The sequence below is a fragment of the Corvus hawaiiensis genome, chromosome 30 (genome assembly GCF_020740725.1).
Source record: "Corvus hawaiiensis isolate bCorHaw1 chromosome 30, bCorHaw1.pri.cur, whole genome shotgun sequence".
NCBI classification, from domain to species: Eukaryota; Metazoa; Chordata; class Aves; order Passeriformes; family Corvidae; genus Corvus; species Corvus hawaiiensis.
Window position 1 is genome coordinate 18,047,291 of NC_063242.1, and position 12,241 is coordinate 18,059,531.

Below are 12,241 nucleotides of genomic sequence, written 5' to 3' on the forward strand. Positions count from 1 at the left end.
TGCAAAATGCAACAGCAATGAAAAAATCTTTCTCTCCCCATCCTTCAAGGCAGTCTGATTAGTTTCTTCAGCTGTCATGCTTGTGATTTCTGAGCATAAGCTTGCACACACTGCTGTAATTTTCATTGTTTCATGTCATGCACCAAAAGACTTTGGATGTCTTGGTGTGGCACTGTCATCTCTAGGATGGATTTGGGGGCCTCTGTCAATTAGTCTAGTGCTTGATAATGTTTGATCATATCCAAGTATCTGAAACGCTTGAAAACAGGTTAGTTATATAAAAAAATTCCAGTAAGAAGTGGCTATGGTGGTTGCTCTTTTATTTCTTAACATATATGTTGCTACATGGTGGTCACAGCATACACTTGTGTCGCTACCCCACAAGCCCACCTTCCTGTGGGCTGCAAAGGGAAGTTAGAAGGGTGGGTTAAACTTCAAGCAGGTGAGTATGAACCGTTTGTGGTTTTAATAAAGGCACTTGAAACCTGGGCTGCATTCCATACTCAGACACTTCACAGGTGCCAGTCACTATGGTGACAAATTGACCAAGCCAGGCTCATTAGAAGACTTGATTTTGATGGCTGATCAGATAGATGTTTGTCTCAAAAATTCAGCAGTTCTTTCTTTTCTGACCCTTTATCTACCTTAATCAGGTAACTAATATTCTTTGTAGTATTGCAGTAAGGCCAATTTTGCAACATACCATAACACGTCAGAAACAGTATGGGTTACAAAAGCTCATCTAAGAAGGTGGAATGTAGAAGTTGATACTTGACCAAAGTGGTAAGAAATTTCATTGCTATCTCCCAGTTGCTGAATGGCCCTTGGAAAGTGGAGAAATGATACAAGGATGCATCTCTTGAAAGTATCTAGCAATGTCCCATGTTTTGTCTAAAATACTGCTCTGAATATGGCCTGCAGTCATAGTAGTCATCTTTGCAGCATGAACAGTGTTCATGTTTTGTAAATCAAAATTCCTTAAGTACCTCCTGTTTATATATTAAAATTCTTCAAATAATCATATTTTTGCACAAGAGCTCCTAGAAGTCTCATACCTACAAATTTTAAAATGTATTTTTACTTTTACTCACATTAAAAGGATGCTGTGTAAATGCTTTTTACATCTTTCTGATCTTTTGAGCACCATAAACCTTCTTGGTCTTCAAGGTACAAGTATCACTTCAACTGCTCTTTGTAGTAAATTGTGCTGATAAAAGGAAACAGTCAAGTTGTAATTAATTCCTATACTAAAATTAAGAATACACTTCAGAGCTACTCTATATACTCTTCCAGAGCTATAGAGACTGGTCTGCTTATGCATGCTATGTATGTCCATACACCTAACTCCTGAGCAATTTAGGAAGAAAAGTAAAGACTCCCATTCTGAATTCGTCTCTTGGCTAGGTATTCCTGTCCTGGATAACCACTGAGACTGCTAATTCCCACTAGTCAGGCCCTGAGGCCAACTTCATTTCACATCCTCTCTGGCTATATTTGCTAAAATGTCCTGCAGAATCCACCTTATCTGCAGTGTTACATAAAGTGGTTTCCAGCAAAAGGAACTTAACTTGTTAAGTGTAGGCAGACCTGTTAAATGAATTTGCAGCTTAATCTATTTCCTTGTACTTTTAGAGGACTGTTGGAACACTCAAGAACCTTTAACTTGTAAAAGTATGCACATGGTAAGAAGTGGCTGACAGCCCACAGCTGGGACATCCCATTAATGAAAAGATGACTACTGCACTATCTGAACTAGGTGATTTTAGAATATGAGACTAGTAGAGCTGAGATGAAGTTTATTAGGAGGAGCACGTGACACAGCTCTCAGGTGTGGTGACAAGAGTGCTGGAACTACCTTTGAGTTCAGTAATTTGAGAGAAGTTCAAGGGCAGGTTGGCTACTAAGTGTCCATTTAATGCAGCCTCAGAAAAGGATGAGGTTTGACCATTCCAAGCTTCTCACAGGATCTAAGCTGAAATAGCACATAGTCTGATCATCTCTCTTCAAGAATGATGGGCTACAGTGTGTATTAAGAACCTTTCTAATCAGCAGTGGTCTCTTTACATTTGGTGTAAACAAATGTAACAAAAACAGGCAGAGATTTTTTTTTGTGCAATCTTGTGTTGGGCTAAATGTCAAGAAAAGAGAACAACTTTTTGTACTACAAAAAATTAATCTGAACATCAGTGATAAGTATAAGGAAAATCAGTATAATGACATATGCAAATAATTTTTATACAAAGTATGCTTTTCAAAGTTATGATTAGTTTGGTTTAAGAAAGATTCAATGGTCCTCTTTTGCAGGACCCTGAAAGAAAGCACACAGATTATTAAATTCTTAGAATTATCTGAAATTGTACACTTTTCCAATATTTATCAGTTTATTGACTTCAAAATTTAATTTAAAAAATTACTATGCATTTTTCCACATGTTTAAGTATGTATTGAATATCCTATGTCAGAATATTAACCACAGATCCACTCACAATTAAATTCCTGAAGAGGAATTTTATAAGTTATTGCAGAAGTTCCAAGGATGAGGAGAGTGAAAGCTGAATTCTGCTACAATTTAATTAAGGAACTCCATTCCTACAAATACTATGATCTCTAGGTTTTACTGCTCCAGGCTGCAAAATTAGTCCATATGTTTGTGGGATCTGGTTTTAAATGGTGACAGACAGCTGATGACTAATATTATCTGGTAACCTCTCTTTAACTACAGCTCTGTTTAATTTATATCAGTCATTCCTGTAGGGCTGGGGAATAAAAAAATTGCTGCTACAGAGACACTGTGCAGAGATTGCATTTCCAGCAAGGTTCCATGAAAATCTAACCTGATGGTTCATCTGTGAAGACTACGGGAAGTTTATTTTTCCTTGCCAGATGTTACCCTTCAAGACACTTTGCTTTCCAACCCTATTTTACTACTAACTATAAAAAACCACACCAAAATTAAATATGCATCATCCAGAGGATTTTTTACGAAAAGCTTTATTAAACATACACTCTTTAGAATATATTTAACGATTTCTCCCACCTTGAAGGAATCCTCTATCGCACATACAAGTTCTTATTTTCAGTACCCAGTCAAGCACGTAAGCACGTGCTACTCACACATAGCAACTGAATGGTGACAGAAAGGGCCACTGGTAACTGAAACAAGAAAACAACTTCCTTTCTTGAAACAACTTCTTCAAACTTCCTTTTCTTGAAACAACAAGAAAAGGAGCTCTCTAACAACTTAAAACTGGATTAACATCTGCATAGCATATCAGGAATAACCATCTCTGCTGTACAGCTACAGGGTAGCAGCGAAGGCAGTTCTGGTCCGCGAGTATCTATTTCTTTCTAACAATAAAGCAGATATCTTTTGAAGTATATAAAAGCACCACCACGTTAGAGAAACTATCTTAGGTACATTTCCACATTAGTATTTAATGCTGGTTTACAGCATTAGACAGCCATCTCCATTTTAATAGGTGGATGAGGATTATAATCTTCAATCTGAAAGTCTTCTGCCTTAAAGTCGCTGATGTCTTTAATCTCACGAAGAATTCTGAGTTTGGGGAAAGGTCTTGGCTCCCTCTGAAGCTGAAATAAAAGCAAGTTTACTGTATAAAGCTAATACTTTAAAGCAGAGATTTTTGTGTTCTCAGTCTCAAATCAGATTACACCATGTAGGCTTTCCCTCCCCACCAAGAAGATTTATACTAAGAAAAAAAAAATTAAAGAAAATTCCAATATAGTTAGGTAGAATCTGCCTTAGTATTTTCAGAGGGAGCAGTAGCATAATTTTCAAGTGAATTCCCTGATCATCCAAATGCATTGCAAGCACTTTCAGTTGGCAAAGCAATCCTGGTGGTTACAGATTATATTTCTTCCAGAGGAAACTAAGAAAATCTGACCCAAAAATGCATTTTTCTCACAGGACCCTTTGGGTCTGAAGCAATAACTAATTCTCTGGATGGTTTTAAACCATACTAGTAGCGAAGACATTCAGTCTGATCAAATCAAATTCTGATTTTATCCTACTGCAACAAATTACTTCCTGAAGAAAATGTAGCCTTTCTCAGCCAAATAATATTACTGATTAACTCTTTATTAAGAATTTTAAGTTATCCTTTTCTGATATATTACAAAGACATCTTATTTTGTGTTACTGGGATTAGGGGGAATTATTTTCAAAGTCTAAAGTGGATTTAGATCTCTAACTTGGTTCTAGAGTAGTACACTGATGAACATTTCAATCATGCTTGTATTGTATTTCTGTTTGCAACCTAAAATGAGCAGATGTTAAGGTACTGCAATTATTAGGGTAGAAATGAAAAGCTGCACAAATTAACATCTGCAAAAGGATAATTAAAATATTGAGATAATTTTGCATTGAATAAGCATTGTGGAAGATAAAAGGATAAAAGAATACAGAAAAAGTACTTACTTGGACTTTCAGAGGTTCCACATGGTTCAGATATATGTGAGCATCCCCTAAGGTGTGGATGAACTCTCCAGGCTGACAAGAATGAAGAATACATGTGGTTTTCAAACAGACAGGTTCCAAGAAAACAGAACATTACAGTGCTTACAGTATTGATTCTCAGCATCTGGCTAATGTGGAATTGCAGCTTCTGTACTGGATTGTATCCTTGAAAGCTTCGAAGGGCACAAGCTTCTCTTACTAATGCATAGTTAATGGAAAATATAATGAAATTTCCACTAGCTTACCAAAAAATTTATCTTTGAAATCCTGCTATAACAGTAGCTTTGGTAAATGAATGGAGCAACACTGATCTACTCACTGAGACACAAACAGATGCAGCAGTGACATCCAGCTTTTCCACTCCACTTATAGTAAGTACAACTCACCAAAGCTGGCTTCAGAGCAGTTGCCTCGGCCACTACTAAACAGCCATGGAGGTGTCAGGCACAGGCAAGCACCCAGATGGGGTTTGCAAGCTTGCAAGTTCTGTGACTTAGCAGCCCCTGAGCAATGGAATTTAATGTGAGGAAGTTTTATCAGCTCTTTTACCAGCCTCTGACCAATGTTGATCAGCCCTCAGATCTGAAAACCACCAAAGCCAGGAGAGGAAGTGGCTGAGAGGCAACAGCTGGACATAACATTAAACTTCACCTTTTTTAGTACCTTGGACTAATTCCTGCAATTGCTGTGAAGTCTGATCCTTCCGCGTTGCCCTGTTTTAACAAGTTCCCCTTCTTGTTGCTGGTAGCAGGAGGATTAGGCATAGAAAGGCCTTTCTAGAACAAATTTTTACATGCCCTAAAGAAAAGGGGTTGCCCTTGTACAAGATTGTCATGCATTTAAATTTCTCTTCCAAATTACAAAATACAGCTCTGAACTCAGAGCAGGAGCTATTTGAGCACATACTACCACTGTACATAATCATCTACAGTAGGAAATCAAAGAAATACCCAGCTGAAATTATAGCTGGAAGTTAGGTGGGCAGAATATCCAAATTAGATAGCAATAAACACATGCTACAAAATCTAATCACTGGCATGTTACCATCTCATAAGGACAAGCACTCAGTTCAGATTTCTAAGACTAATGAACAGGTCAGTTTTGACACTGTCAAGACCTGAAAGCATCTTCTGCTTGACCTGAATTTAAAAATTCTTACATTGCTGATTCTAACTGCCCATACAAACCAGAGGGAATTCACATCAAATTCACAGGGCCCTTTTTTACACATATTTCAGCAAGATTTCAAACAGTATGTTCATTCCAGTTTTTCTTGGGCATGACATGAAGAGTCTTATCTTTTAGTCCCTCACTTCTCAGAGAAGATTAAATAAATGATTAAATAGCCTACCTTCAGCCCTGTGACATGGGCTATCATGTACGTGAGCAGTGAATAGCTGGCAATATTGAAAGGCACTCCTAGTCCCATGTCTCCAGACCTCTGGTAGAGTTGGCAAGACAATTCACCATTCAGAACATAGAACTGGCAAAGGGCATGGCATGGAGGCAAAGCCATCAGGGAAATATCTAGGAATTGTGGTACAGAAGGTGGGGGGGGGGAGAAAATAGTAACAGCATTAGTGTGTTATGAATGTAGAAGATGCAAAACCTAAACAAGCATGTAATGAGATCTAGTAGAGAGCCAACTGCACTGTCACTCTTTTGCTTTTTCTCTTGTTTAGAAGCACCTTCTGCCCAGGCAATTAAGTCCAGGTCATGACAAGCTGTCTCCTGGGTTGTATGACCAGAAAGTCATAAAGAGATATTCCACAGAACAGATTTATGCCATAATGCTGCACAGCAGTTTATTTCTACTCACCTTGGTGACAGATGAATTCCCTAAAGGAAGACATTAAGAGTAAAATTAAGCATGTATCCTAAAGCAAATTCCAGCTGCTTCATCTTACTCTCTTCCCATTGCAATGTGCTTGTTGAGATATAAAAGTAATGATCAATTAAAAAAAAAAAATCAGAAACCAGAAGATCTTTTGAGTGTTTTTCTACACTTAAAAAGTGCAGAGAGTAAAACTACAGTGTGGCAAGGAAAACTTTCACCAGTTATCTTCTGAGAATGTTTTAACCTTGAAAATAACAGCAATAGCATGTGGCATACCCTTTCAGACACCAGTGGAAAACACTGTGTGTTTTTTTTGGAGCACAGATCTATCACTGGTGAAGTTAAACATTCTCTTGCAGTAGCTCTTGTTTAGAAGTTGTCCTACAGAGTGAATGGATATCTATGTATAAATAGACCCTATCATTCATGTGATACAGGTTCATCTATGAACCTATGTTCAAGGACAAGATTACAACACAAATAATACTTTTGTTCTCTAGTTTTAAGGGGTTTGTTAACTTTACGATAGATTACATGGCTAAAAGCCAGACACATTGCTTTAATATACTTTTTATGGTTTGTTATTTTACCTTTTTAAAATAAGAGTTACTGTCTTTGAATAGACTGTATGTCAAAGACACTGGTATATCCCTCACTTTAACCTGGAGAGAAAAACTCTGAAGAAACGGTTCATTATTTTTGAGGTCTGAACACAAGGATTAAGTAGAAAGAGAATCAGGATTATAACCCCTGGCCATTTTTACTGCACTCACGGTAGTTTTATAAAGAATGATCAAGGACACCAAATGGAATTGACAGGTGACACAGGAATAGAACATCATTTAGCACACAGCAGTATAATGTGCAACTGCATTCACTTTACACCAGCTGTTCAATACCTTTGGGATTCCAAGCACACATAATGATTCTTCTGTCATCTGGATTGGTTTTGATCGTTTCAATCACTTTTTGCAACTGATCAACTCCTTGGTTGGAATAATCTGAAGAAATATAACAAATAAGATCTAAACCAGACAGATTCAAATCATGGTATTTTTTTAACACCCAGCCCTTGTTCCACTGAAAAGTGATATCCAAATGACAGCTTCTGAAGGTTTTATTGCAACTTGGAAAGTGATTAATAAATTGGCACCCTCTAAACATGAGTTGTTCTTGGTCTTTCTTAGGATGCTCTAGAACTTCAGAAATTCTCATGATGGTATTTTCGTGTGTGCCCCCAACTATTTGGTGGGCTTTGAGTACCTTTAGCACCCACTGAAATAGGACCATCCCTATTTATTCCATTCACAACAGCTTGACATTTTTTAAGACCAACTAAGAAGTCTGCATAATCACTAAATCCCAAGAAACAACAGTTACAAAAAATCTGGCTGGACAAAGCATGATATTTTATCACTCATGATGACTTGTTACCTAAATAACACAAGTGCTGTACTGGAATAGACAAGATGTTACCACCTAGTCAGTCATGGTATTTATACTGATTTGCTCATTGCATTTCTGGACTAAAATGCCTTTCTAGACATTCAATTTGCATGCTACAGTTCTTCTTCTTATATATAAAAAAAATTATGCCCAGACCAGTGTGCCAGGTGCCAGAATTCTTTACACACTCAAAACCAGAAAGTTTTTGATAGATGAATAAATGCATCCATCTAGCCTTCACAAGTTTCGTACATTTCATGTATGAAAACTAAATTTCCATAGCCTTTAGCTGCAGAAGAGAACTTTAATCATGTGTAGCACAGGATATTGCATTTCACCCAATGACACTCACTGGCTGAATTTTAGGCTTAATACCAGTTATGTAAGAAACTTTCTGAAATTAACTGACCATTAGAATGGATTTCAGAATAAAAAAGTCGTTAGTTGTTAATCATTGTTCTGACTCATGCCAGTGAATCGGCATGGCTGGTAACTACATATTTTCTAATAACTCTTATTGCAGCAACACCAAATTATGGTTACAGGGAGACCCAAGCTGGCAAACAAGGTAGTAATACACAATTAGCATCTCAGGGAACTCTTCTGCCAGCAATACCATGCCAGAAGTCTTGTCAAATGGTTATATTAGTTCCTGAAGCTAATTACCTATCCATTAGTAATGCAACTTAAGGAAATCTATTTGTAAGGAAAGCTGTGGGAATTTATCTTGTTCTGTTTTTCCTTGCTGTTATGCCTTAGACCTTTTAAGCTGAGAAAATCAGTAAGTTTTCAGATGTGTCAGTTCACAATTTGCATCATTTGTGTTACCATAAAACTGTATTCTGCTAATGGTCAACATGCCAATACCAAGTCTAAAATCTGTACTTAATGTGAGCTTCAATTTGAGGCTGTACTGAAAAAAAAAAAAAAAAAAAAACCAAAAAACCAAACAAGCAACCCCACCTAGATAACTAACCATGTTGTTAATCCAAATTAAAAAATCACACCAGATAGTGACAATCTGGTTTTCGAAACCTTTTTCTTAATGGCAGTCCTCTAAACATTTTCTACATCCTCTCCTTCAGTGACTTAGAAAAGATGAATCAATACATTTGAGAGTCAGGAGGCTGGGCATACCCCACAAACCAGTTCCACTGAAAATACCAACAGGTACTGCATCACATCATAACTTGTCACAGCTGTTCTGTCCACAGCATCATCACCTATGGAAACGTCCAACTTTGTTCCAGATGCAGAATGGAAAAATCTTTCTCTTCTACTGCCTCCAGTGAATGTAGTGCACTGATGTCAGTTCTTTCTAGCACAACAATTTCATGGACCCTGCACTGGTATACAGAGATGGCAGCCTGTGCTCCACTGTTATCAAATGGAGCTAGCTCAGGTTTCTGGACCGCAGCACACACATCCTTCCAGCTGTCAGCAACCACATCTGCTCTAGGTAAAAGAGTAACAGTGTGTGCCTCGTGACTCATCTGTTCCACAAATACCCAACTGTAATACACAAAGCTACATCTTTCAGGATAATTAAGACTGAATAAGGAAAAAGAAGTTCACTCTCTCAAACACTCTTTACTCTGGCTATCAGTTTGCTGTGAATGGATCCTGAAGAACAGTCCATTCCATGCAGAATTGTGGAAGTGGTGTGTCACAGCTGTCTCACTGAACAATCAAGACTGTATTTGGATGTGATTACCTGTGTGCATATCTTTGTATTCTGCTCCAAAATGCCTCCACTGGAAACCATACACTGGTCCCAAATCACCCTCCTCTCTGGTGCTGAAACCCTGCTTATCCAGAAACTCACGGGACCCATTAGCATCCCAAATCTTCACACCTTTTGCGGAGAGTTCTTTGGCATTTGTAGAACCCTACAAAACACAGTGAAAAGTCTGCATTCTAATTCCAACACAGAGGACATGATTTGAAACAGCTGTATTAAGCTTTGCTAGTCTACAGTATTTCTCCACTCATAAAGGATGAACAGTGCAATTAATGTACTGGATGAGGTTCCTGCACATGGACAGAGCAAAACTTGTGAGCAGCACATTGGATGGAGTTTGAAGTGCCATGCTGCTGTTGTTTAACTCAGGATTCTCACACTTTGTGAATGCACAAACAGTACAGCCTCAAGGTCAACTGTGGAATGTCATTTCCTAGGCACATTTGTGTAAAGTAACAAGATGTTACTTTACAGATCAAAGAAAATAAACTAACAAAAAATGTATGGCCTAGGCACTGTCTTTGCCAAGCCACCTATAATAAGTTTAAGGTCTTAAAAATCCTAAATGAGATCCTTAAAAATCAAAAATGAGAAAATAACCCAGAAAAATGTCACTGAATCCTGCAAGATGTCCAAATCAGCACACTCAAAAATCCAACAAAGAAATTATGCTGTTTTGGGGAGTGTCTAGTCTTTTACATTAACAAAAAAACCCAAAAAACAAAAGCTTTCAAAAAATGAATGTGTATTTGAGTCCTGCTATCTAGCAAATGATTATGTAGATTCTCCCACAGCTGCATAATATGACAACATATAAAAGAACACTTACATTGTAATGTACTACCTATAGTTGAATTTTATTACAGTAGGTACAGCTATTAGCTCCATTAGATCTCATTTTTTTTGCTACTAAAAAGCCTAGAGTTGACATCAGTCTTACTTCACCTGTGGTTCTACACTGCTTGTTTCTGTTCATACCAAGCTATCTCAATATTAAAAAGCAGATCATTAAATTGCCTACTGTCTATTTCATATTATTATTTCTGATTAAAACACCAAGAAAAGAGACTGCATTAGGCTTTATAGCTGTGGAGTATATTCAAATTAGACAAAACCCTCACTATTTCAGATTCTCTCCCTTAAAAAGAAATAGAAGAGAAACTGTTCTGATTGCCCTGGTAGCAATAGTCTGCACTAAAATGCAGAATGTCTTGAAGATAATGGCCTTCCATGTGCGGTCACAGTATTAGGGGGTTGCACTTCTTCTGCCACTGGCACAGAAGCATCTGCAGTTACCAGATGCCTTAATCCACTCCCCACCAGTTCGTTCTGTTTATGCCACTCTCGGGCCCACCACTCAGAGAGACACTCAAATACCGAACCTTGATGAACCACAGCAGCTCCTCCAGCACTCCCTTCCAGAACACCCTCTTCGTTGTGAGCAGTGGAAACTGATCTGGAAAAGAGTTTCAGAGTGTCAGCGGGGACCAGCCATTTCCTAGGGTGAACAGACTTCGGCTTTTCTCCACACAGAGGGCAACGCCACCACCTGACATTGTGAGGCTGGGATATGAAGTAAGGATTTGCGAGAGGATGTATAATTCCCATATTCAGATCCCTCGGGTGGGTACGGAGCGGGACAGCCCTGGCTTGTGACACCCCCCCACTCAGCCCGGCTCAGGGGGTGGAGCAGGGCCGGGGAGCAGGGCCGGAGAGCAAGGGCAGGGGGCCGGGGGTCCCGGCGGTGCCCACCTCTCAGGCTGTACCGCGCCTGCATGCCGAACACGGAGATGGTGCCGGTGCCGGTGCGATCCTCCCGCCGGTGGCCGTGCTGCAGGATGTGCCGCACCTGCTGCAGGTACTGCTGCTCGCCGGGCTCGGGGCGGGCGGCGGCGCTCAGCAGCTCCCCGTCGGCGGGCATGGCGAGCACGGCGAGCACGGAGGGCACGGAGGGCACGGAGGGCACGGAGGGCAGGGCGGGCGAGCGGCTCCCGCGGGCAGCGCTGGGCTCCGGCTGCGCGCCTCCCCCGAGCCCGCCAAAGCCCGGACTTCCCGCCAAAGCCGGCTTTCCCGCCAAGCGGCGCCGAGGGGCGGGCGGGGCGGAGCGGCACCACTGCCACCTCCTCCCTCGCCCGCCCCCTTCCCTTTCCCTTTCCCCTTCCCATGCCCGGGGCTCTCGGCAGCGCCGCTTCCACCGCCGCCCGCGCTGGTCCCGCACGGAGCTGTTCCCCCTGAGGGAGGGCTGGCCCGAGCACCTGGCCCGAGCCCGTGCTCCGAACATAGCGGCTCGTTTAGGTTGGATATTCGGAAGAGTTTCTTCACAGAAAGGTTGATCACATATCGGAATGGGCTGCCCAGGGAGGTGGTGCCTGGAGGTGTTTAAGGGAAAAAAAGGTGGCATGTAGTGCTCTGGTCTAGTTGACCTGGGTTGTTCGGTCACAGGTTGGACTTGATGAGCCCAGAAGTCTTTTCGTACGTGGTTGATTGTGCGATTTTGTGACTTCGTTCTGCTCTAGCGGCACAGTAACTGCTCTGCAGGCTCATCCCATGCTGGAAGGTGCTTTTGGCATTTGTCATCTTTCTCCCTCTCTCTGCAGCGTCAGGCATCCCACATCAGAGCTGAACAAGACCAAAGCCTTCGGCTGGGTCTGGCAGGCCACACGCATCTGGCACTAGATCCCCCCAGCCAGGATATCCTGAAAAAGGCCCGGGTGCAGCCCAGTGCCAGCCTCCCTTGTCT

At 40.6% G+C, this 12,241-nt stretch overlaps 1 protein-coding gene across 1 annotated transcript; it reads right to left on the minus strand.

Annotated features, from left to right (window-relative positions):
• Positions 1-2,952: 2,952 nt before the first annotated feature.
• On the minus strand, positions 2,953-11,460 carry TYMS (thymidylate synthetase). Its single transcript, XM_048289607.1, has 7 exons — positions 11,254-11,460; positions 10,884-10,957; positions 9,475-9,649; positions 7,214-7,315; positions 5,829-6,004; positions 4,439-4,510; positions 2,953-3,591 (listed from the first exon to the last, which is right to left on the minus strand). Exons 1-7 carry the CDS (start codon positions 11,420-11,422, stop codon positions 3,454-3,456), a joined length of 906 nt encoding a protein of 301 aa, XP_048145564.1. The 5' UTR covers positions 11,423-11,460; the 3' UTR covers positions 2,953-3,453.
• Between the last annotated feature and the right edge of the window lie 781 nt (positions 11,461-12,241).